Source organism: Leucoraja erinacea, chromosome 13 (genome assembly GCF_028641065.1).
Source record: "Leucoraja erinacea ecotype New England chromosome 13, Leri_hhj_1, whole genome shotgun sequence".
In the NCBI taxonomy this organism is placed as follows: Eukaryota; Metazoa; Chordata; class Chondrichthyes; order Rajiformes; family Rajidae; genus Leucoraja; species Leucoraja erinaceus.
The window spans coordinates 49810047-49837972 of NC_073389.1; the positions used below are offsets into that span (position 1 = coordinate 49810047).

Here is a 27926-nt window from a genome sequence, read left to right on the forward strand (position 1 = left end):
CGTCCACAAACTAGGGACAATTTTCAATTTTACCGAAGCCAATTAACCTACAAACCTGTACGTCGTTAGAGTGTGGGAGGATACCGGAGTACCCGGGGAAAACCCACGCAGGTCACTGGGTGAATGTACAAACTCCGTAGAGACAAGCATCCGTAGTCAGGACCGCAGCGTTCTGGCAATGGCAAAATTACTAAAAAAATTCAATCGAAGAGTTTTAACTTCTGCTCACAGCAGCGAACCAGATCTGCCGCATATTGTGGGCATGGGTGGCCCATTGCCGGGTCCCCATTGGTTTTCTCCCCCCCCCCCCCCCCGCCGGGTCCTCACATCGTTCTCATTGCCCACCACCAATTAACCACCAATTAAATAATTGAAAATAGCCACAAAAATAAGACCTCCATTACAGCAGTTTCACTACCAGAGGTAGAGAAATTAAATAAGAAGAATCATCACAGCTAGAAGATTCTCACCCACTAGTTTGTCATCTAACCCAAGAAAGGAAACTATTTGAAATAATTGCGCCATAAAGATAAATTGATGGAAACTATCTTGGTTGAACTACACAATGAGGGTTCAAATCACGAAAGAACCATCAAGTAAACACAGTTTAGGAATTGATATATATTTGCACAAGAGTCCAGATAAGTATTATAATGGAAAAAGGGAGTGCCTTTCATTACCGTAGAGGGAGCTTTGATCACGTACCAGAAAAATGTCATCAATAAATAACATTACTTCCTGAAGCCACTTTGCGGCATAAACATGAAATTATTTAAAAGTACAACTAAATTGTAACAACACAATTGCAGCGGGGAGCCTGAATAAATCGATAAGAAATACTTTAATAGCTGTGCAAAACAAACAATAGTAGTGCAATCACGTGTAGGAAAGAACTGCAGATGTTGGTTTAAACTGAAGATAGATACAAAACGCTGGAGTAACTCAGTGGGTCAGACATCATCTTTTCTAACAGAGATGCTGTCGGACACACTGTTACTCCAGCGTTTTGTGCCTATCTTATGTGTAATCATGTATCAGCACTAATCTTATTTGTGTAAAAACACACCTGTATTGGGACATCAAAAGTTGCCTTTTATCTAATGTATCTTTGCAGTGTAGATACTGGTGTAAAGGGGATTACTACACAGGTTTATGCACAGTAATAGCACTCGAATAGCAGTGCAATATAACCAGATATTGGATATTTTTGAACAACACACTAGGATCCATAAAGTCCTACGATCAATTTGATTGCATTACCAAAAGAAAAAGGTGCTACGGTGGCAGTGCAGTGGTTGTGCTGGATTCTGCAAGGGCCAACAATCCACAGTTTAAACTCCACCATGGCAGCTGATGGAAATGAAACAAAGTCACTTTTGTCATTAGTAATGATTACCACAAAACCTCTCAATTATCCAAGAAACAAAACATCTGATTCAATCACGTCCTTCAAAGTAAGAAATCTGCCATCTATGCCTGATCTGGTCTACGTGCCTCCGGAACCATTAGAATGGTTGAATCTGAAACGCTCTTTGAAGAATAATTATGTTACCACGATAGATCCGCTAAATTGAAACAGAAGGAATAAAAGCAGACAGATGATCTGGCATTGATCTGGGCAATAAATCGAGACACAGGGCAGAGGGGTAGAGTTGCTGCCTTACAGCACCACAGACCCAGGTTTGATCCCGATTACGGGTGCTGTCTGTACGGATTTGTACGTTCTCCCCGTGACCTGCAGGGGTTTTCTCCGGTTTCCTCCCACTCGCCAAAGACTTACAGGTTTGCAAGTTAATTGGCTTGGCATAATTGTAAAATTGTCCCTAGTGTGTGTAGTATAGCGTAGGGATCGCTGGTCGGAGTGGACACGGTGGGCCGACGTGCCTGTGCCCGCACTGTACCTCTAAACTAAACTAAAGTTGTTTTTGCGATGTCCTCCTCAGAAACATCTGGGGACTGATGTCTAAATTGGGAGACCCATCCCAAACCAGCAATAGCCTAATATGGTCATTCTCATAGAATCATCTCATAGTAGAAACGTGCCAGATTTATCCGTGGGTATGTATGTCCTCTTTCATTAGCAGGAGAGATCCACTTGAGAGGTGGAAGAATGATATATTGGGCAGGACAGAGTATGGGAATCCTCAACATTAATCTCAAAACCCCAGAAGTTTCATGTCATTAGGTCAAGTGCGGGCAAGGAAACCTCCTCCCAATTACCACCTACACTTATCCTTCAAGTGAGGAGTCAGTGTTCCTTCACACCGAGAGGCTCTTGACCGCAGCACTAAAAGTACATTTTGAGGCCTTTTAGTGGGAGACTTCAATACAACTTGATCGCCATCATTGACCTAGCTGGCAGGGTAAATGATGCAAGTAAAATTGAAGACTTTGTAACTTTGTCGGTGCCCTTTATGTGGTAACTCTTTGCATACCTTGCATATGCCAAACAAATAATATTACTGTGACTTGTCACATGTGAAAATAAAGCATCATTCATTCAGTCATTCGTTCGTTCAGAGCTCTTTAGGCCGCAGTTACCAGTGTCTGCAGCAGGTAGTGAGTTCAGTGAAGGAATGTCTACTTGAGCCCGAGCCCATAAAATCTGGATAATTGTGGATCCAGCCAAGGCAGTAGGAACAAGAAAACACACTGGCTGTAATATTAAAGACATACAACCACAGAGTCATACAGTGTGGAAACATGCCCTTTGGCCCAACCTGCCCCATCTACACTAGTCCCACCTGTCAGCGTTTGGCCCATATACCTCTGAACCTATCCTATCAATGTACCTGTCCAACTGTCTCTTAAACATCATGATAGTTTATATGCCTCAACTACCTCCTCCGGCAGCTCGTTCCATATACTCTCCACCAAAAGCTACCCCTCAGGTTCCTACTAAATCTTTCCCCGTCTCACCTTAAACCCATGTCCTCAGGTTCTTAATTCCCCTACTCTGTGTAAAAGACACGGCATCTATACCATCTATTCCCCTCATAATCTTATACACACCTCTATAACGTCAACTAACATCACCTCTCATTCTCCTGCACTCCAAGGAATAATCCTCGCCTGTCATTGCTCAGGCCCTCAGGTCCTGGCAGCATCCTTGTAAAGCTCTAAGAGCAAGTCAGAGGCTGGATATCTGGCAATGAGTGATTCTTTTCTCCATACCCCAACGTCCCACTGCCATCGCCAACATACATGACAGGAGAGCGATGGAATACTCCTTAATGGCCAGGGTGAGTGCACATCCAACAACACGGCAGGGTGCCATAGTCTGTACGTTCTCCCCATGACCTGTGTAGGTTTTCTCCGATGACCTTGGTTTCCTCCCACACTCCACAGACGTACAGGTTTGTAGTTTGATTGGCTTGGCACAAATGTAAAAATTGTCCCTCGTATAGGATAGTGTTAGTGTGCAGGGATTGCTAGTTGGTGCGGACTCGGTGGGCCGAAGGGCCCGTTATCGCACTGTATCTCTAAACTTAACTAAACAAATAACTAAACACTGAAGCTCAGCACCATTTAGCCCAAGGCAGCCCATATGATAGACACCCCATTCTCACCAAACTTTAACAGGGTGCAAACCATCTGTCGGCTCCCTTCCAGTTTACACACCATCCTGATCTAGAAAATAACTCAGTTCCTTCATTATCACCGGGAATGGGGCAGCACAGCAGTAGAGTTGCTGCCTCACAGGTTCAATCCCGACTACGGGATTGTGGATCTGTACGTGGTTTGTACATTCTCTCCGTGACCTGCGTGGGTTTTCGCCGGGTGCTCTGGTTTCCACCCAAACTCCAAAGATGTACAGGTGTGCAGGTTAAAATTGGCTTTGGTAAAAATTGTAAATGGTCAGCAGTTTGTAGGATAGTGGTAGTGTACGGGGATCATTGGTCGGCGTGGACTCGGTGGGCCGAAGGGCCTGCTTCCACGTTGTATCTCTAAACTCCTGAACCAATGACCAAAGTGTGGGAAGACCATCACCAGAGGGATGGGGGACAATTCATAGCACCTTACCAAGGACAAATTGGGATGGAATTAAATACTGCCATTTCCAGAGTTAATAGAGATTCCAATAAAATGAATAACACGAACATGAGATTTTATTGCTTGGATATTATATTTCAGAACTTCCAAAAACCTGATCAGCCAAGTTGCAGGCGGATAATGAAATCTCCTTGAGGCTATGACCCAAATGAAAGGAAGTCTGTTTCTGTGGTTGGGCACATGACCAAATTATCTGTAAGATTACTCCAACTCTTTTTTTCTCCAACTCCTTCTTTACCAGTAAAACAAACCCAAGGTTGCAATACATACCGTCACAAATTAATATTGCTGATAATTAAAATCCTGTTCTTTCCCTGTACATCAATTTTTTTTTAAAAACTTGTGACCACCACTTTACAGCACTCCAAATCTAGCAACTAAAGCTTTTATAACAAAGTTTCACCCGTCCCTCATGTATTTGCCAATATGTCAACAATCTCAATTGCCACTCAACAACTACTTATGTAGCAATAGAGTCACGCTCGGCTGAATTTTGAGAATTAATGGGAGCTAAAAGTAATAACAATATCATTGTGTGTTGGAAGGAACTGCAGATGCTGGTTTATGCCGAGGATAGACATCAAATGCTGGGAGTAGCTCAGCGGGTCAGGCAGCATCCCTGGAGAAAAATAGATGGCGTTTTGGGTTGGAACCCTTCTTCAGACTTCTTCTTACCCCTTTCAATCAATGAGTCTGAAGAAGGGTCCTGACCCAAAACTAATGGAGACCCTAAATCACAGCTCCGGAGACCAGGGTTCAATCCCGACCTTGTGCACTATCTGTGTGTCCCTGGTAACATCAGTTTCCTAGAAACATAGAAATTAGGTGCAGGAGTAGGCCATTCGGCCCTTCGAGCCTGCACAGCCATTCAATATGATCATGGCTGATCATCCAACTCAGTATCCCGTACATGCCTTCTCTCCATACCCTCTGATCCCCTTAGCCACAAGGGCCACATCTAACTCCCTCTTAAATATAGCCAATGAACTGGCCTCGACTACCCTCTGCGGCAGAGAGTTCCAGAGACTCACCACTCTCTGTGTGAAAAAGGTTCTTCTCATCTCGGTTTTAAAGGATTTCCCCCTTATCCTTAAGCTGTGACCCCTTGTCCTGGACTTCCCCAACATCGGGAGCAATCTTCCTGCATCTAGCCTGTCCAACCCCTTAAGAATTTTATAAGTTTCTATAAGATCCCCTCTCAATCTCCTAAATTCTAGAGAGTATAAACCAAGTCTATCCAGTCTTTCTTCATAAGACAGTGCTGACATCCCAGGAATCAGTCTGGTGAACCTTCTCTGCACTCCCTCTACGGCAATAATGTCCTTCCTCAGATTTGGAGACCAAAACTGTACGCAATACTCCAGGTGTGGTCTCACCAAGATCCTGTACAACTGCAGTAGAACCTCCCTGCTCAGTTTCCTCTCATAGATGTGTGTAGATTACTATGCCAGTGTAAATTGCTTCTGTCAGTAAGTGGTTGAATCCTGGTAGTAAATGGTGGCACAGTGGCGCAGCGGTAGAGGTACTGCCTTACAGCGCCAGAGACCAGGGTTCGATCCTGACTACGTGTGCTGTCTGTAAGGAGTTTGTACGTTCTCCCTGTGACCGCGTGGGTTTTCTCCGGGTGCTCCGTCTGGAGAAATGCCTACTACGTTCTGTGTACTGAAGCAAAGCAAGAATTTCATTGTCCTATCAGGGACACATGACAATAAACTCATTTGAACTTGACTTGAACTTATTTCCTCCCACACTCCAAAGACGTACAGGTTTGTAGGTTTATTGGCTTCTGTAAAATAGTTTTAAAAAATGTCCCTAGTGTGTCGGATGGTGCTAGTATACAGGAATTGCTGTTCAGCACAGTGGGCTGAAGGGTCTGCTTACACGCTCTATCTCTAAAGTCTAAAATCTAAAGGCTCTATAAATTGTCCCTAGTGTGTAGGATGGTGCTAGTGTACGGGGATTGTTGGCTGGTTCAGAGTCGGTGAGCTGAAGGGCCTGTTTCTACGCTACATCTCTAAAGTCTAAAGGGAATAGAAAACGGGGTTAATGTAGGATTATTGTAAGTGGGTGGTTAATGGTTTATGTGGACTCGGTCATTCGAAGGGCCCATTTCTGTATGTACCTCTCTACGGCTCCAACTCCAAAGTACGGCACTAAATTTAGCTTTACACACAAGTCATGGTTGAAGTGGTGGAAACATTGAACAATAGCTTCCATTCTATACCAACAGCTTGTGAAATGACCGTTTCCATAACGCATCAGGACATTTGCAGCTGAAGTTTCCATTACATTACAGGGATACGATAATAATCATACTGAAGATGGGCTGTTCTGCCACATTGGACCTTGTTATAATACAATTATTATTTTATTGCGACGCAGCCTTATCTCAAGATTGCTGCACATTTGTTTTTCTTCACGTATTTAATCCTCTGTTATAAATGAAGCCGCACTGATTTAATTTCACTTGGGGGGGGGGGGGGGGGGGGGGGGGGGGGAGAGAAAGGAATGTCTTTGAACACAGAGCATAAAGTCTGCACAGAGCACAGTCATAATTCTGGCAAAATCCAGTGCCTTTACTGGAAATTCTGCTGTGATTCAGCGGAATTTGACCCAATGCAGAAACGAAGAACTGCAGATGCTGGTTAATCCACAAAAAGACACAAAGTGTGTAGGAAGGAACTGCAGATGCTGGTTTACATCGAAGGTGGGCGCCAAATGCTGGAGTAACTCAGCGGGTCAGGCAGCATCTCTGGGGAAAAGGAATAGGTGGCGTTTCAGTCTGAAGAAGGATCTCGACCCGAAACGTCGCCTATTCCTTCTCTCCAAAGATGCTGCCTGACCCGCTGAGTTACTTCGGTATTTTCAGTCGATCAAAGGATACAAGGTGCTGGAGTAACGCAGCAGGTTAGGCAGCATCTCTGGAAAAAACATCGATAGGTGACGTTTTGGATTGACACCCTTTTTCAGACTGCATATTTATATAATTACTCTCCCCAAATTTTTTTGTAAAGGATTCTATCAGCTCACTACAATGTTATCATTAATGACTGACTTATACGATATTCATATATACCATATTTCTTCTTTCTCCTGACAATTTACGGTTGCGCAGTGGTAGACTTGCTGTCTTACAGCGGCAGTGACCCGGGTTCGATCCCGACCACGGGTGCTTGTCTGTTTGGAGTTTGTACGTTATCCTTGTGACTGCGTGGGTTTTCTCCAGGCGCTTTGGTTTCCTCCCACACTCCAAAGACGTATGGGTTTGTAGATTAATTGGCTTTGGTAAAATCTGTAAATTGTCCCAAGTATGTAGTACAGTACTAGTGTATGGGGATTGCTGGTCAGTGCGGACTCAGTGGGCTGAAGGGCCTGTTACCGCGTTTTATCCTGAAACTAAACTCATTTTCTCTTTGTACACTTGTGGAGGTGCCAACTCAGTGCAAGCACAGCTGCTCATAAACCAGCAGCAGCAATCACTGTTCCTGAATGGAAGATGACATCTAGTGGCACAGTGATGCAACACAAGCAAATGTGACAGTAGGACTAACTCAACGGATCAGGCAGCATCTCCAGAGAACATCGAGAAGTAGTCTCACCTACCCACGATCTCCAGACATGCTGCCCGACTGGCTGAGTTATCCAGTACTGTGTGTCCTTTACATAAATCTCAGAGACTGTGGGTGCCAGAAGAGAGATTATATTAGTTTCCCAAAATGATAAATGCATTTTGCACATAAAAAAAAAAAAATCAAGCCAATTGCCCAAATATAGCTCTAAATAATATTGTCAAGTTCAGAAGTCCGGTTAAGACTTATTTTAAACACAAAAAATCAAACTGCAACAGGAACTCAGTGCACCAGCAGGCACTGTTTGCTTCTGAACAGTCCTTCCACAAACTAGGGTACTGTGCAATTCACCTCTACCCCATTATGGACATTGGACTTTGTCCAAGTAACTGATCCACTACAATGCTGAGAACTATATTCTGCACTCTGTATCTTCCCCTTTGCTCAATCTATTGTACTTGAGTTTGAACTGATTGTATTGATGCATGCGATATCTGATCTGGTTTGGATAGCAGGCAAAACAAAGCTTTTCATTACATTGTTTTTTTTAGTTTTGTTTATACAGCGTAGAAACAGACCCTTCGGCCCACCAAGTCCGCACTGACCCCCGCACATTAACACTATCCTAGGCACACTAGGGGCAATTTGTACATACACCAAGCCAATTACCCTACATACCTGCACGTCTTTGGAGTGTGGGAAGAAATCGAAGATCTCGGAGAAAACCCACGCAGTCACAGGGAGAACGTACGAACTCCGTACAGACAGCACCCATAGTCGGGATCGAGCCCAGGTCTCCGGTGCTGTAAATGCTGTAATGCCCCTGTCCCACTTAGGAAACCTGAACGGAAACCTCTGGAGACTTTGCGCCCCACCCAAGGTTTCCGTGCGGTTCCCTAGAGGTTGCAGGTGGTTGCCGGAGGTTACAGGTAGTGGAAGCAGGTAGGGAGACTGACAAAAACCTCCGGGAACCGCATGGAAATCTTGGGTGGGGCGCAAAGTCTCCAGAGGTTTCCGTTCAGGTTTCCTAAGTGGGACAGGGGCTTTAGGCAGCAGCTCTACAGTTGCACCACCGTGACAATAATAAATCTAAACCTAAAATTGTCATTGAAAACCTCGAGTCCAATTACATTTTATCTCTCGCTCCAAGGAATATAGCGGTTAAATTGCCTTTTTATTTCTGAACAGGCACCAGTGATGTTTTAATGCAGATTTACACCACATTTAAGACATTATATATATTACACGAGGAGACCTTTAACCTGGGAAGACCAACCAGGCAGCATCGTTGGAGAACATGGATTGGTGAAGATAGACACAAAATGCTGGAGTAGTTCAGCGGGACAGCCAGCATCTCCGGAGAGAAGGAATGGGTGACGTTTCGGGTCGGGACCCTTCTTCACTCCAGTCAGGGGAAAGGGAAAACAAGAGATATAGACGATGACAAAGAGATATAGAACAATGAATGAAAGATATGCAAAAAAAGTAACGATGATATAGGAAACAGGCCATAGTTAGCTGTTTGTTGGGTGAAAACGCGAAGCTGGTGCAACTTGGGTGGGGGAGCATTGGAGAGAGAGGGAATGCCGGGGTTACTTGAAGTTAGAGAAATCAATATTCATACTGGAGTTAGACACTAAATGCTGGAGTAAGTCAGCGGGACATCTGGAGTAACTCAGCATCATCTCTGTAGAGCAGGAATGGGTGACGTTTCGGGTCGAGACCCTTCTTCAGACTGCTGTCAGGGGAGTGAGCGGGATGGAGATAAAATGTAGTCGGAGACAGTAAGACTGGTGGGTGAACTGGGAAGGGGGAGGGGGTGGGGTGAGAGGGAATGCAAGGGCTATTTGGAGTTAGAGAAGTCCCGCTGGGGTGTAAGCTGCGTGAAGGGTCCTTACCTGAAAAGTCACCTATCCATGATCTCCAGGCCTGCTGGCTGACCCGCTGAGTTACTTCAGCTCCTTGTGTCACCATTGAATTTAACTTATTTTTCTTTTCAACAAGGGCTGCTAATCCACTTCAGGTTTGAATAGACCAGAACTGACTTTCCACGACCTTCAGTGGAAAGACAACTGTAGCAGGACATTTTGAAATGGTGCGGTCATTAGTCTAATAGCTGCAAAAAATGTTTAGGTCAACGGGCTTTGATGTTGAGCTCCATGCTTCTTGCATAATAAGTTTAATTTGTTTCATTTTGCATGCATTGCAACAACAGATCGTCATCACTGATATCCACTCTCATTGCCAAAGCAGGATTTCAGTAACCACAGCTGCCAGAGATTCCTCCTTACGAAGAGAGACACACACAAAGTGCTGGAGTAACTCAGCGGGTCACGCATCTTCTACTAAACTATCCGGACCCCGGTATCCCGACCAGAAACGTCACACGTTCTTTTTCTCCAGAGGCGTCGCGGTAGAGTTGCTGTCTTACGGCGCCAGAGTCCCGGGTTCGATCCTGACCACGGGTGCTGTCTGTACGGAGTTTGTACAATAGACAATAGGTGCAAGAGTAGGCCATTCGGCCCTTCGAGCCAGCATGGCCATTCAATGTGATCATGGCTGATCATCCCCAATCAGTACCTCGTTCCTGCCTTCTCCCCATATCCCCTGATTCCGCTATTTTTAAGAGCCCTATCTAGCACTCTCTTGAAAGCATCCAGTGAACCTGCCTCCACCACCCTCCGAGGCAGACCTCTCCCAGTGACTGTGGAGGTTTTGTAAAAGATTGTGCAGGATAGTGTAAGTGTGCAGTGATTGCTGGTCGGAGTGGACTCGGTGGGCTAAAGGGCTTTTTTCTGTGCTGTATCTCTAATCAAAAATAAAGATGAGGTCTGATCTGCTGAGGTACTCCAGCGCTTTGTGTCTACCTTTGGTATACACCGGCATCTACAGCTCCTTTCTACACATTATTCCTTACGAAACTCTTCTCCAACTACTGACCAGGTTAATTTGATGTGGATTCCAAAGCCATTGATTGATGGCAAAACTAACCATTTCCTAGCGTCCAGATTCAGGAACAGTTTCTTCCGAGCCGTTATCCGGCAACTCTCATCAGTTCGAGTGTGGTCCTGACCTACCACATTGGAGTCCTTTGATGTTTCTTTAATCAGACTTTATGGGACTCCAATGTTATATGATACAATAAAACTCATCCCCGGAGGGAAATTGGTCTGCCAACACTCACAACACACAAGGCACACGAAAACATGAAAATTAAATTAAAGGTGAGAAAAAAAAAGACAAACGATTGTCCTCCCATCCCCCCCTCTCCTCATGCTCATCCACCACTGATCGCTGAGGCTCCCATCGCCACCGCCGCTGAGGCTCCTTCGGCCCAGACTGGCCTCGCCGCCCGACTTCTCCGCAGCCCCTGTAAGTCCTGTGGAGTGAGTCGAGCCTACCAGGGTGTGTTCTGGTTGTTGGCGGCGCGGTTGTTCAGAGAGTGGATCGGGCCCACCTTATATCTTGCACTAAATGTTGTACCTTTATCCTATACCTGTGCAGGGCATGATTGGATTCATACAATAGTCTTTTCGCTGACTGGATAGAATGCAAACAAAAGCTTTTCACTGTACCTTGGTATACATGATAATAATAAACTAAACTACTGTATGGACTCGGTGGGCCGAAGGGCCTGTTTGTGCACTGTATTTTCTAAATTAAACTATCTGTTGTGCTCATGTATGGTTTCATTTGCCTGGATAGCCCGCAAAACCCTCTTTAGTCGGAGGGTGGTGAATCTGTGTAATTCTTTGCCACAGAAGGTTGTGGAGACCAAGACAGTGGATATATTTAAGGCGCAGATAGAGATATTATTGATTAGTACAGGTTTCAGAGGTTATGGGGGCAAGGCAGGAGAAGGGGTTTGGAGGGAGAGATAGATCAGCAATGAATGAATGGCGTAGACTTAATGGCCAAATTCAGCTCCTATCACTTATGAACATGATCAAAACAGTGTTTCTATGTGTCTAAGTGCACATGACAATTATAAATCGATTCTTGCGTTTGTCCATCCCAGGTGCCTGTGGATTCAATCCTAAATTCCTCTTTTATAAGCAAGTCTTTATGACTCCACAGTTTGGAGCACATTTCTAAAATAACACTTTTATTAGACTATATTGGAGTTGCCAATACTCTACCATTCTCCAGACACAGGCTGCACCTGGACCTCTGTTGTAGGTGCTCCCTTGATGCTGTGCATCTGGGCTCGTACCCCATGGCAGGCCAGTCTCTCCCGCTGCAAGGCTAGGGAACCCGCCTGCAGTGGGGGGCTTTTCCAAGGCTCTTCTCATCTCCTACTTGCCCCTGAGGACTGGGAACCACAGACGAGGGTGGAGAGCGAGGGTGGTGGATGCTGGGCAAAGGGCGGTGAGAAGGCAGCGGCAGTTCTACCTTTTACACCCTCGGGGTCGGCTGCAGGAGGGCAACCCCGGGACACCAAGGCTGAAGGCGGCCGGTCGATGAGAGGGACGACGGTTCGCTGGACGCTCCGGATGGAGGCAACGGATTATGGGGAGAAGGCAGGAGAATTGGGTTAGGAGGGAGAGATAGATCAGCTATGATTGAATGGTGTAGTCTCGAGGGGCCGAATGGCCTAATTCTACTTCTATTCCTTGCTGGGACTTTGAAAATGGCGCCTAAACCTGGCGACTCTTGAATATGGGCTCAGTGCATAAACACAAAGTGCTCGATCTCTGGAGAAAAGGAATATGCAACAACCAGGTTCAGGAATAGCTACTTCCCCACAGCCATCAGGCTATTAAACCTGGCTCGGACAAAACTCTGATTATTATTTTTTATTTTTAAAATTAAGCATTAATCGCGCATCGGGTAAACCTCATCGGCTACGATACTGCCACAAAGCTAAAACTCTGATTATTATGAACCCATTTTCTGTTATTTGCACTTTATCAGTTTATTCATGTGTGTATATATTTATATCATGGTATATGGACACACTTATCTGTGTTGTAGTAAATGCCTACTATGTTCTGTGTGTGGTGGATGTTTATGTTAAATTTTTATTGTGCTTTTGTGTGTGTTTGTGCCCTTTATCATTGTATCGCTGCTGACGTATCATTTCACTTGCACTTTTTGTGCAATGTGACAAATAAAACATTGTATTGTATTGTATTGTATTGTATTGTGCTTAAGCAAAGCAAGATTTTCATTGTCCTATACAGGGACACATGACAATAAACTCACTTGAACTTGAACTTGGTTTGAGAATCTTAATCTCAGTGGGCAGTTTCTATGCATCCTGTACTTAATCAGGAATTGTGTTTATGTACGGCAATAATCTAACTAATCTGTATGCAAAAGAGGAATGTCACTGTACCTTGGTACACATACTAAAACAATCATTGAATTTGTCACTCATGTCCTTATTGGTAGTAGAGGTTGGTGGCCCGGGGAATGCTCTTCGAGTACCTTAGGCAAGTAACGACAGTATATTTTGTCGAAGGTACACAGTACTTGTGTATCAGTATTGGAGATTCTTTGCTTACAGGTTAGTCAGAGCACAGAAATAGGGATAAAGAGCATCTCGACCAAAACGTGCATCACATTCCTTCGCTCCAGAGATGCAAACTGCTCTGAGTTACGACCGGATTTTGGTCCATCTTCAATTTGACCAGAGGGTCCTTCCTACACAGAAAATAGGGCTTTGGCGCATCACCGGTTCCACGCCACCATCCAATAGTCTGTCCAAAGCAACTTAATCTGTCTGCGGAGGTGCGCTTTCAGCATCGCCAAGTACCCACCACCACCAACCATGGACAGTTTACCAGACTGGTATTACATCCGGGAGGCTGGTGTCTACAGGTCCACCTACAGCCCGGTATCTTTCTGTTTTTTTTGTTTATTTGCCGAATAAAGCAGGTCGAGTGAACAGCTTCTTTCCGGCGGGCTGTCACTCTACTTCAACAACGTTCCTCGGTGACTGCCAATTATTCAGTCACCACCACCCACCCCCCCCCCCCCCTTATTATTTATTTCCTGCCGGGATCGACCGGAGCTCAAACCGGGGGTCGCGTTCTGCCCTATGTCGCTCTTCAAGGGAGATGACTGCCCGGCTCAGCCTAAATGCAGCTGCAGACTCCGCGGGAGGCGGCTGTATCTGTACACGGGACAATGAGGAGGATTACTCACCATCTGGATCTGAATCGGATCTGAGGATAAAGAAGGGTCTCGACCCTGAAAACGTCACCAATTCCTTCGCTCCAGGTGATGAAGGCCTGTCCTGCCGCACGAGTTACTCCAGGAGGGGTGGCATCTTCAATTTAGGTGCCATCCGCACCTTGGTGCCTACACAGAAATAGGGTTGTGTCCCATCACATCCATGCCACCATTAAATACTCATTTCAAGGAATATTTATTAAGCCACTTAATCTGTATCATTTATTTATTTATGAGATTTTTTTATGATACTGCCTGTAAGGGAAATTCATTTCGTTGTCTCAAATTGAGACAATGACAATAAATTTGAATGCAATACAATACAATACAAGACTGCAACCATTCTGCTGAACAAAAATAAATTCCTCTGGTAAACCTAAATTTATACCCTCTGGTTTTACATGTCTCCATTATGGGGGAAAGTTTGTCCCTCGTAATTTGTATGCCTTTATTAGTCCCCTGGGCTCTGCTTGTCCAAATACAAACCCGGTCTATCCAACCACTCCCTGTAACTGAGGCATTCTACCTCAGTCAATATTCTGGTGAATCTCCTTCAGTGTAATTACAGGTCCACCGCACATTTTCCGGCAACTGGTGATCCGGCACCTCCTTTAATCCGGACAAATTCAGGAGGGCGCACTTGAAATCCTCCCTGGTAGTCAAGCCTGAAAACGCGGCATCTAGGCCGGGTGAGGTGGCCGATCTCGACCTCATTGGGACTTCCGCACCGATCGGAGGGACGGATCCGCTTCCAGCAGCTGGGGCTCTGGAACTGCGGTTTGGCCAGAGCCGGCAGATCCGGTATGTTAGCATTCGTAGCAAAAGGATTTGAGTATAGGAGCATGGAGGTTCTACTGCAGTTGTACAGGGTCTTGGTGAGACCACACCTGGAGTATTGTGTACAGTTTTTGTCTCCTAATCTGAGGAAAGACATTCTTGCCATAGAGGGGGTACAGAGAAGGTTCACCAGACTGATTCCTGGGATGTCAGGACTTTCATATGCAGAAAGACTGGATAGACTCGGCTTGTACTCGCTAGAATTTGGAAGATTGAGGGGGGATCTTATAGAAACTTACAAAATTCTTAAGGGGTTGGACAGGCTAGATGCAGGAAGATTGTTCCCAATGTTGGGGAAGTCCAGAACAAGGGGTTACAGTTTAAGGATAAGGGGGAAGTCTTTTAGGACCGAGATGAGAAAAACATTTCTCACACAAAGAGTGGTGAGTCTCTGGAATTCTCTGCCACAGAAGGTGGTTGAGGCCAGTTCATTGGCTATGTTTAAGAAGGAGTTAGATGTGGCCCTTGTGGCAAAAGGGATCAGGGCGTATGGAGAGAAGGCAGGTACGGGATACTGAGTTGGATGATCAGCCATGATCATATTGAATGGCGGTGCAGGCTCAAAGGGCCGAATGGCTACTCCTACACCTATTTTCTATGTTTCTATCCTTTCCCATAGACCAGGGGCTCCCAACCTTTTTCGTCCCGTTTACTCCCTGGCAACTTTTCTAAAATTTACCCCCACCCTGTTTTGTTCAGTAATTTGAGTTTACACTTCTACCATAATAAAGCAACCGGCAAAGGGAAAATGTTAAAAATACTGTTTTTAACAAATCCAGAATCAACAAATGTACCCCCGGGGTAGGCGAAATTTACACCCGGGGTAAGTTTACTTGCGAAAAGTTGCCCCAGATTGGGAACCCTTGCCATAGACGCCTTCCGAGGCCGAATTTGCAGGTCCGTATCTCCCCCACCCAGAGGCAGTGACCTGTGTTGGTCTAACAAAACAGATAATAAGATTCTGGAACCAAGGGTGTCAGAAAATCAGTGGTGGACATGAATGAATGAATGAATGAATGAATGAATGAATGAATGAATGAATGAATGAAGCTTGATTGTCACATGTGACAAGAATAATTCCAGGAATTAATGGGTTAGCATATGATGAGCATTTGACAGCACTGGGCCTCTACTCGCTGGAGTTTAGAAGGTTGTGGAAGGGGAGAAACCTCATTGAAACTTACAGAATAATGAAAGGCATAGATAGAGTGGATGTGGAAAGGATGTTTCCACTGGTGGGAGAGTCTAGGACCAGAGGTCATAGCCTCAGAATTAAAGGGCGCTCTTTTAGTAATGAGGTGAGGAGGAACATCTATAGTCAGAGGGTAGTTAATCTGTGGAACTCAGTGCCACAGAGGGCTATGGAAGCCAAGTCAGTGGATATTTTTAAGGCAGAGATAGACAAATTCGTGATTAGAACGGGTGTCAAGGGTTATGGGGAGAAGGCAGGAAAAAAAATGGGATTAAGAGGTATAGATTAGCTATGATTGAATGGCGGAGTAGACTCGATGGGCCGAATGTCCTAATTCTACTCCTATAAATATAACCTGTGAATTGATATTCTTTGTTCTGCATAACCAAGGTATGCATAGAATCACCACATAAAGGATGCCGATAAAGTCACAAAGCATTCCAATTTACCCAAACCATTTTGAACACACTGTATACACTTTCCATTTTTGGAGACCAGCATTGTGCACAATACTCCAGGTGTGACCTAATCTAAGTTTTACTTCATTGCACCATGATCTCCATGCACTTATATCCCATATACCAGATAATAAAGACCAACATCTAATCACCTTTATGGGTCTGTGGCCTTGTATACTGGGTGGGCAGCTGTCCACACAGATACAGTGGATCAAATCTCACTCATTGAGATGGAGTTGCAAAAAAAGTCACATTTTCCTACATCTTGATTTCTTAAAAGTGAAGTTGGTACAATGTATTTGTTTCCTTTGCTTATAGACTTTCGACCAGTTCAGTTTAGTTTATTGTCACATGAATGGAGGTACAGCGAAAAGCTTTTGTTGCGTGCTAACCAGTCAGCGGAAAGACAATACGTGATTACAATCTAGCCATTTACAGTGTACAGATGCATGGTAAGGTTATAACATTTTGTGCAAGGTAAATCCAGTAAAGTCGGATCAAAGATAGTCTGAGGGTCCCCAATGAGGCAGATGGTAGTTCATGCCTGCTCTCATTGTGGTAGGGTGATTCAGATATACGATGTAGAAACAGGCCCTTCAGCCCACACCAACCAATGATTACCCTGTACACTAGCACACTATCCCACATACTAGGGACTATTTACAATATCCAATTAACCAACAAACCTGTACATCTTTGGATGTGTAAGGAAACTGGAGCAACAGGAGAAAACCCACGTGGTCACAGGAAGAACGTACAAACTCCGTACAGACTGCACCCATAGTCAGGATCAAACCCGGGTCTCTGGCACTAAGGCAGGAACTCTGCCATTGCTCCACTGTGCCCCCCCTATAGATCAATTGTACCAAACCTTAATAATGTTATGAAGCTATACTGCAAGTTTACAACAATGGAAAATACAAAGCACTCTTCATGGGTATAAAGGTAAGGTCAGAGAGCATTAGCTGAACCAGGAGAGGAATAGACCGGGTCGATGCACTGAGTCTTTTGCCCAGAGTAGGTGAATCGAGGACCAGAGCTCATAGGTTTAACACAAAGGGGAAAAGATTTAATAGGAACCTGAGGGGTCATTTTTTCACTCAAAGGGTGGTGGGTGCATGGAACAAGCTGCCAGAAGAGGTGGTGGAGGCAGAGACTATCCCAACATTTAAGAAACAGTTATACAGGTACATGGAAAGGATAGGTTTGGAGGGATATGGATCAAATGCGGGCGGGACTTGTGTAGCTGGGACATGTTGGTCGGTGTGGTGGGCAAATTGGGCCGAAGGTCCTGTTTCCACGCTGTATGACTCTAAGTAGCATTTCATATTTCCACAAGGGCGGAGGATGAGGAGACTGTTGCATTGCGAGTACACACGGGCAATGCAACTATTGCAAAATAAACTCTATTTAACTCATCGATAACCTTTTTGATGATAGCAGACAACACCAATGCCCCATAAACCTTCCACCATTAAAATTTAACCATCACCAGCATCGGCGAGAGGAGCTTTGCAAATTGCTACATATTTCTGGGCGTTGATTTGGTCTCTGATATACAAAATGCAGCGAGCTTGTTAACTTAATGGTATGTCAGGCATTCGTTCTTCTTTCCAAGTAGACGAAAGTCTGCAACTTATGTGTTATGATGTCCAGCAAAAAAAAAAAAAACACGTTTATAAAAATAGTCAGATTTTTTTACAAAGAATGTAAAGTGTAGTGACAGCTTTGTGGCTGAATCTAGATCTAAATAATCTAAATCTAGAATTTAAATTCATCAAGAATTTAAAAGTCAACCAATTTTGTAATTCTATTTGAATACACTTCAATTAAACCAATAACGATAATCAAATCATTTTCAATAAAGTACAATGCTATGTAAATTGAGCTGTACAATTCAATCCAAGATACAGTTATAGATTCTGCACTTCTAAATTTAGTCAGGCAAGAATAAAGTGCCAATGGATGTTGGTCATGCAAGTGGCATTTGTAATGGGAACAAAATCAAGCTTGCCGGCATGACTCAGGAACAGCTTCCTCACCTCTTATCTGTTATCAGGCAACTGAATCATCCCACCACAACCAGAGAGCAGTGCTGAACTACTATCAACCTCATTGGAGACCCTCGGACTATCCTTAATCGGACTTTGCTGGCTTAATCTTGCACCAAACGTTATTCCCTTATCATGTATCTATACATTGTAAATAGTTCAATTGTAATCATGTATTGTCTTTCTGCAGTCTCGATAGCATGCAGCAAAAGATTTTCACTGTACCTCGGTACACGTGACAATAAACTAGATTGAACCTCTGATATCAGGCTTCTGAACAATTCTTCCATTAGATAGGGTATGGTTCAATTCACCTTTACCTCATTGTGGACATTGGACTTTGTCTATGGAACTATTACACTACAATGCTGACAACTATATTCTACACCCGGAATCTACTTCCCATCATATGCGAGTTTGACTTGATTGTATTTACTTATAGCATATTTGTTTGGATGGCATGCAGAACAAAACCTTTCATTGTACCTTTGCACATGGTATAATTATAAACCTAATTCTAGATCACCGTAAAACATAGTATAAAAATACAAGGGACTGCAGATTCTGGTTTACGAAAGGAGACACAAAGTGCTGAAGTAACTCAGTGGGTCATGCAGCGTCCCTGGAGAACATGGGAAGGTGTCGTTTCAGGTCTGAAGTTGGGGCTCAACCTGAACCAACACCTATCCATGTTCTCCAGAGATGCTGCCTGATCCGCTGAGTGACTCCAGCTAAAAGCAGAAGCTGAGGTCACTAACGCAGGTACACTGCCACACTAACAAATTAGGAACTCGTTTTACATTTGCATAACCCAATGCAGAATGAAATGTGTTTCAGGCAAAATGACCTACCGGTATGCAATTGGAAGCCAATGAAATACATAGGTATTTTGCAAGTCGCATGTGGACGTAAAACCCACAAGTAGCTACAGCAAAAACATGTGAAAAACAAAGCATAAAAAAATCTTGCAGGTTCTGTTAAAGAACCACCGATGCTGAATGTTTTTTTTAAATGTGGAAACTAATTGACACAAAATAATCATGACAGGAAGTGAACTATCTGATTTACCTATAGATGTTGCCTTCACATATAAACTTAATATTACCAGCTTTAATTGTGTGATGAATTTGATGATTATTGTTCAATAAACAGTACCAGATGGCAATTTCTTTCCTGGCAGTCCAATGGAACAAAAATAAAATCTAAGATTAGTTGCATTACCCCATTTGCAGTCAAATGACGAGTTGGGGGAACAAAATCGCTGGCTTATGGACAAAAATGCTGGAGAAACTCAGCGGGTGAGGCAGCATCTATGGAGCGAAGGAAATAGGCGACGTTTCGGTCGAGACACTTGTTCAGAAGGAAATAGGTGAAGTTTCGGGTCGAGACCCTTCTTCAGAAGGAAATAGGCGATGTTTTGGGTCGAGACCCTTCTTCAGAAGGAAATATGCAACGTTTCGGGTCGAGACCCTTCTGGGTCTCGAACCGAAACGTCGCCTATTTCCTTCGCTCCATAGATGCTGCCTCACCCACTGAAATTCTCCAGCATTTTTGTTTACCTTCGATTTTCCAGCATCTGCAGTTCCTTCTTAAATTATGCAAAGTAATTTAGTAAATATAATCCAAATATGGCAACTCTTTTTGGGAAAACAAAAATAACGAAAGACAACCAAAACAGGAATAGTGGAAGTAAAGGCAAACTGATGTATTGCAAGCTCTCAATTCACCAATGTCCTTTCATTTCGCAAATATAATCCACATGTAATAAATAACTCTTAGGAAAACAATATAATGAAGGGCAACTAAAATTGCTCTAAAGGAAGTAAAGACAAATTAATGCATTGCAAAATCTCAATTTTCCAGTGTCTATTCATTTCTGCTCCACAAAGTAATTTAGTAAATGTAATCCACATATGACAACTCCTTTTGTAGAAAAATATTGACAGGCAACCAAAACTGGACTAGTGCAAGTAAAGACAAATTAATCCATTGAAAGCTCTCGATTCACCAGTGTCTATTTATTTCTGCTCCACAACTAAATTTAGTAAATGTAATCCACATATAACAACTCTTAGGAAAAGTTAATGAAGGACAACCAAAATAGCAATTGTGAAAGTAAAAACATTATACATTGCAAGCTCCGACTTCACCAGTGTCCTTTCGTTTCTGCTCCTCAAGGTAATTTAATAAATATAATTCACATATGATACCTCTTAGGAAAAAAAAAATATGTTGGGTAACCAAAATACACTATTGGAAGTAAAGAAAAATTAATGTATTAAAGCTTAAACAGCGTTGCAAAATCTCAATTTACCAGTGTCTTTTCATATCTGCTCCACAAAGTAATTTAGTAAATATAATGCACACATGACAACTCTTAGGAAAAGATAATGAAGGACAACGAAAATACCACTTGTGGAAGCAAAAACAAAATGGTACATTGCAAGCTCTGAATTTGCCAGTGTCCCATCGTTTCTGCTCCACAAGGTAATTTAATAAATGTAATTCACATATGTCAACTGCAAGAAATAATAATGCAAGGTAACCAATATAACACTTGTGGATGTAAAGACAAACTGATGCATTGAAAGCTCTGAATTTACCAGTGTCCTTTTATTTCTACTCCATAAAGTAATTTAGTAAATTTAATCCACATATGACAACTCGCTGGAAAAAAATAATGTTAGGCAACCAAATAACCCTTGTGGAAGCAAAGACAAGTAAACATGTCATTGTTCTATCTGGGACATATGGCAATAAAACACTTTTAACAAATTGATGCCTTTTGCACGTTCTCCAGGGCCATTTCTCCACAATTTGCTCCACAAATTAATGAACCTGCCGTTTCCAGTGTCCTTTCGTTTCTGCTCAACAAAATTAGAGACCTTGGTGTTTGGGAAAAAAACTGCAAGCAGGAATGTAATTGTTTTATCTTGTAGTAGATATATGGCAATAAAACACTCTTGACAAATCGATGCATTTTGCACGTTCTCCAGTGTCATTTCCCCACTATTTGCTCCACACATTAAACAATCGGCTTTCTGCTGCCCTTTTCAATTCTGATCCACAAAATGAGAGAACTTGGTGTTTGCAAAAACAGAATGTAGTTGTTCTATCTGGGACATATGACAATAATACATACACTCTTAACACATTGATGCATGGTGCAAAGCTCACAATTCAGCAGTGTGTGATGTCCTTCTTGACAATTTGCTCCACAGATTATTAGTAAAATAATTAAATGTCGGTGTCCTTTCATTTGTACACACACACACACACACACACACACACACACACACACACACAGAGACACACACACACACAGAGACACACACACACACACACACACACACAGACACACACACACACACACACACACACACACACACACACACACACACACACACACACACACACACACACACACACACACACACACACAACACACACACACACACACACACACACACACACACACACACACACACACACAGAGACACACACACACACACACACACACACACACACACACACACAGAGACACACACACACACACACACACACACAGAGACACACACACACACACACACACACACACACACACACACACACACACACAGAGACACACACACACACACAAACACACACACACACACACACACACAGAAACACACACACACACACACACACACACACACAGACACACACACACACACAGACAGACACACACACAGACACACACACAGACACACACACACAGAAACACACACAGAGACACACACACACACACACACACACACACACACACACACACACACACACACACACACAGACACACACACACACACACACACACACACACACAGACACACACACACACACACACAGACACACACACACACAAAGACACACACACACACAGACAAAATTATAGAGCTTGGGGTTGTAGTGAGCAGCAGAAGTGTTTGTGAATGAAAGAATAAGCCGCGGCCTTCCTGCTGTAACCTGGAAGGATGGCGGCCTGTTCCCCCCCCCGAGGCCCCGGCGTCCACACCGGCACCGACAGGTAGCTTACCCGGTACAAGGCGTCCACGAACACCCTCTCGTCCACGTTGCAGGCGATGGTGGAGGTGGGCAAGTCGTCCAGCTGTGAGCCCAGCAGCTGCCCGGCCGCCTGGGGCTGAGCTCCGGCCTGTAGCCCGCTGCTGCATTCCCCATCCCCGCCCGCCGCCGCCGCCGCCTCCTCCTCGCCGCCCTCCCGCTCCATGTCCTCCGCGTTCACCACGCTCCTCTCCTCGCTCTCGCCGTTGTTCGCCACCGTCATTGTGGGTTTTTTAATTCTCTGTCTCTTCCCCCTCCCCTTCTTCCCCTCTCTCTCTCTCTCTCTCTCTCGACCTCCCCTTCTTTTTCTCTCTCTCTCTCTCTACCTCTCCTCCCCTTCTTCCTCTCTCCCTCCCCTTCCCTTCTTCCACTCTCTCTCTTCTCTCTCTCTCTACCCTCCCCTCCCCCTTCCTTCTTCCTCTCTCTCTTTCTCTCTCTCTCTACCTCCCCTTCCCTTCCTTCCCCCCTCTCTCTCTCTCTCTCTCGCTCGACCTCCCCTTCTTTCTCTCTCTCTCTACCTCTCTCTCTCTCTACCTCTCCTCCCCTTCTTCCTCTCTCCCTCCCCTTCTTTCTCTCTCTACCTCTCCTCCCCTTCTTCCTCTCTACCTCTCCTCCCCTTCTTCCTCTCTACCTCTCCTCCCTTCTTCTCCTCTCTACCTCCCCTTCTTCCTCTCTCCCTTTCTCTCTACCTCCTCCCCCTTCTTTCCCTTCCCCTCTCTCTCTTCTCTCTACCTCCCGTCCTCTCCTCTCCTCCTTCTTTCTTTCTCTCTCTCTCTCTCTCTCTCTCGCTTTCTCTCCCTCTCTCTGTCTTTCTCTCTCTCTCTCCTCTCTCTCTCTGTACCTTCCCCCCCTCCCTCTCTCTACTCCAAAGATCTTATAGCAGCTCTGCTCTAAGATCTTTGCTCTCTACCTTCCCTCCCCTTCTCTTTATCTCTCTCACTCTCTACCTTCCCTTCCCTCCCTCCTCCCCTGAACGCCAAGGAGAGGACGTGCCTGGTGGGTTGCGACCAGTCCTGTTGTACTTTCATCCTCGCCCTCTTCCCCTGGCGGGTGTCAGGTCGCCGAGCTCTCTCCTCCCTCCCCCCTTCACCCTCCTGCTCCCTCCTCCTCCCCCTTGTCCCCCTCCTCTCCCTCCTCTCCTCTCTCCTCTCTCTCTCCTCCTCTTCCTCTCTCCTCCCCACTCCTCCCCCCCCCCCCCCTCCTCCCCCTCCTCCCCCCCCCCCCTCTCCTCCCTCCTCCTCCTCCCCCCTCCCCCCCTCTCTCCTGCTCCTCTCTCCTCTTTCCCTCACCCTCCTCGTTCACCCTTCTCCTCTCCCTCGCCTCCTCCTCTCCCTCGCCTCCTCCGCTTCCTCGCCTCCTCCGCTCCCTCCTCCTCCGCCTCCCCCCCTCCTTTCCCCTCCCTCTCCCTTCTGTATGTTAAAATGGCAAGGTATGTTGAGAGTGAGTGGCTCGGAAAACATATTAGATCTGCGATTCATAAATAGAAGCGTAGGAAACAAAGGCATGTAGTGCCTGCAAATTTGAGTCATGTCAAGCGTGTTTAATTGTCATATGCACCAGAACCAGATACAATGAAATTCTTACTTGCTGCAGCTTTGCAGACACATTAATGCAAGAACACACAAATAAATATACAATAAATTATCAGTAATACTACGATACAATACGATAGAACTTTATTCAACCCCAGAGGGGAATTGGTCTACCAACAGTCACAACATGCAACAAGGTACATGAAAACTTGAAATCAAAAGTGAAAACAAAAAGAAAAAGTCCCCTCACGCCGGTCCTCCATTGTTCTTCACAGTGGCCCCTTAAATGTAAATTGTCCCTAGTATGTGTAGGATAGCGTTAGTGGGCGAGGATCGCTGATCGCCATGGAGTCGGTGGATCTGACGGGCTGTTTCTGCGCTATATCTCTAAATTTAACTGAAGTAAACTGAACTAAACTAAACAGATTATTGCTGTGCTTGCCCCTAAGTTCGAAGAATCAAAGTTTTGAGCGCAAAAATCTATACTGATATCTTGATACAGTACTAATTTGCTTGATACATAAAAACATAGAAAATAGGTGCAGGAGCAGGCCATTCGGCCCTTCGAGCCTGCACCGCCATTCAATATGATCATAGTACTTATTGCAGTGTTTGAGGTGCAACCTTTCACATGAAATATTAAACTGAGGCCTATCTTTTCTCAGGTGGTTTTAAAGAATTCATGGCACCAATTTCAGGTAATTTATTCCCTAATGTCCTGGTTAGTGTTTATCAGGAGAATCAAATGATCCTCTCATTATCAGATTGCAGAGTGTGGAAGCTTTACATGTGGAAATTGGCTGTGACTTTGACTTCATTACAACAGTAGCTACATTTCAAAAGTCCTTCACTCTCCATAAATGTTTGCGCAAATCCTCAAAGGAGAGAGAGGGTGACACAGTGCCCCAGCGGTAGAGTTGTTGCCTTACAGCTCCAGACACCCGTGTTCAATCCTGATTAAGGGTGCTGTCAGTACGGAGTTTGCACGTTCTCCCCATGACTGCATGGAATTGCTATGGGTACTCCAGTTTCCTCCCACATTCCAGGTTTGTAGATTAATTGGCTTTGATAATAAAATCGTAAATTGTCCCCAGTGTGCGTAGTGTTAGTGTGTGGAGTGATCGCTGGCTGGCATGGACTTGGAGGGCTGAAGGGCCCGTTTTTGCACCGTATCTCTAAAATCTAAAGTCTAAAGATGGCAGGGCCTGTGGAAATGCAAGTTTTTTGTATTAATATAAACTAACAGCAAAACAAGCACTGTGAAGAGGATGTTAGGAGGTTGCAGGGTGACCTGGACAGGTTGAGTGAGTGGGCAGATGCGTGGCAGATGCAGTATAATATAGATAAATGTGAGGTTATCCACTTTGGTGGCAAAAACAAGGGGGCAGATTATTATCTCAATGGGGTTAGGTTAGGTAAGGAGGAGGTGCAGCGAGACCTGGGCATCCTTGTACACTGGTCACTGAAAGTTGGCTTACAGGTACAGCTGGCAGTGAAGAAAGCTAATGGAATGTTGGCCTTCATAACAAGAGGATTTCAGTATAGGAGTAAAGAGGTTCTTCTGCAGTTGTATATGGCTCTGGTGAGACCACATCTGGAGTATTGTGTACAGTTTTGGTCTCCTAATTTGAGGAAGGACATCCTTGTGATTGAGGCAGTGCAGCGTAGGTTCATGAGATTGATGCCTGGGATGGCGGGACTGTCATATGAGGAAAGATTTAAAAGACTAGGTTTGTATTCACTGGAGTTTAGAAGGATGGGGGGAGGGGGGGATCTTATAGAAACATATAAAATTATAAAAGGACTGGACAAGCTAGATGCAGGAAAAATGTTTCCCAATGGGCGAGTCCAGAACCAGGGGCCGCAGTCTTAGAATAAAGGGGAGGTCATTTAAGACTGAGGTGAGAAAAAAAAATGTCACCCAGAGAGTTGTGAATTTATGGAATTCCCAGTGGAGGCCAAGACTGGATGGATTTAAGAGAGAGATAGAGCTCTAGGGGCTAGTGCAGTCAAGGGATATGGGGAGAAGACAGGCACAGGTTATTGATAGGGTACGATCAGCCATGATCACAATGAATGGCGGTGCTGGCTCGAAGGGCCAAATGGCCTCCTCCTGCACCTATTTTCTATGTTTCTTTGTTTCTATGTAATATTATACCCCTGATATAGAAACCTCTCCCTGGAGGATTTCACAGCAAAATATCATGTTGAAATATCTCGGTCTGTTGACTGAAGGCTTGGCCAATGACGTGGGTATTAAGGAGTGTTTTAAGTGAGGAGAGGCAGTGAACTTAAGGAGAGTATTCCAAATGTTAGGTCTTGGCAAAGGGAAGGTATAGATGCCAAATCAACACTTCAAAAACAATTGCATTTGATAAGAGCAGTTTAGACGTGACTTCAGTCGGTTTGTACAGTTTGTACAAAGATGCTGTGCATTTATGATTTTATGCCCATGATTTTATTTTCATGTTGCATTTCAGGAAGGCATATTATCAGCACATTACATTGTAATTAAGTATAGTTCAGGTTAGAATATTACATAAATACTAGTGTAGAGGTTACAGTTTGGAGATACAGCACGGAAACAGACCCTTCAGCCCACCTGGTCCAAGTCGACCATTCATCACCCGTTCGCACTAGTTCTATGTTATCCCACTTTCACATCCGCTCCCTCCACACCAGGAACAATTCTCAGAGGCCAATTAATCTACAAACAGGCATCTCTTCGGCATGTGGGAGGAAACCGGAGCACCCGAAGGAAACCCAAGTGGTCACAGGGAGAAGGTGCAAACTTCACACAGACAGCACCCAAGGTCAGGATCTAACCCGGCTCTCTGATGCTCTACCTACCTCCCAAAGACGTGCGGGTTTGTAGGTTAATTTGTTCCTGTAAATTGCCCTTAGTGTGCTGGTAGTGGATGAGTAGGTGGACTAACCTTAATACCCACTAGTGTGAATGGGTGATCAATGATCAGCGTGGACTTGCTAGGCCAAAGGTCTGTTTCTATGCTGTATCTCCAAAACCAAAGCACTACTGCTTTGCCAACAGTGGTATATTTTAATAGGATTAACCTGAACCCCACCTACCTGCTCAGTGAGAGAACCAATGTTATAATTCAATGCAGTTATCTGGGTAAAAGAATCAATCAATCAATCAAACTGATCATTATTTACACGTCAGATAGACACAGTAAGCTGGGGTAACTCAGCAGGACAGGCAACATCTCTGGAGAGAAGGAATGGGTGACGTTTCGGTTCGAGACCCTTCTTCAGACTTTTCCCTCCTTCTCTCCAGAGATGCTGCCAGACCCGCATAGTTACTCCATCATTTTGTGTCGATCTTCAGTGAGAACCAGTATCTGCAGTTCTTTCTCACACAAATCATTTACACATCAATCAGAATCAAAATAGATTATCGATTCTTTATCCCTTAGTTCTTTGATAGACACAGTGTGTGGGGGTAACTCAGCAGGACAGGCAACATCTCTGGAGAGAAGGAATGGGTGACGTTTCGGTTCGAGACCCTTCTTCAGACTTTTCCCTCCTTCTCTCCAGAGATGCTGCCAGACCCGCATAGTTACTCCATCATTTTGTGTCGATCTTCAGTGAGAACCAGTATCTGCAGTTCTTTCTCACACACATCATTTACACATCATTGAGCAGAATCAAAATAGATTATCCAATTCTTTATCCCTTAGTTCTTTGAGGCAACTTGTTGTGTGGTAATCAGTGGCCATATTTGGCAGTGTGACGAGAATGACTATACTGCACTGATGTAAAATACTCTGGAACTCCTGAAACCGAGAAGGCTTTATTTAATTATTGTATGTTATTAATACTGTTTCCTTTCTCCGACTCTCAATAGCTCTGCTTTCTTTCTCATTATCACATCACATTGACATTTCGCATTAGATTAAGTATTTTGATTTCCCAACGGTTGTCATTGTTTGACAAAA

General features: G+C 44.4%; 1 protein-coding gene across 1 annotated transcript in view; it reads right to left on the reverse strand.

The window, feature by feature from the left end:
* The window catches only part of LOC129703037 (calcipressin-1-like), an 84125-nt gene extending 61449 nt beyond the window's left edge, over positions 1 to 22676 (reverse strand). The window contains exon 1 of the mRNA XM_055645219.1: positions 22413 to 22676. Within this exon, the coding sequence (XP_055501194.1) occupies positions 22413 to 22661 (249 nt within the window). The 5' untranslated portion in view covers positions 22662 to 22676. The remainder of the gene's footprint in view (positions 1 to 22412) is intronic.
* Between the last annotated feature and the right edge of the window lie 5250 nt (positions 22677 to 27926).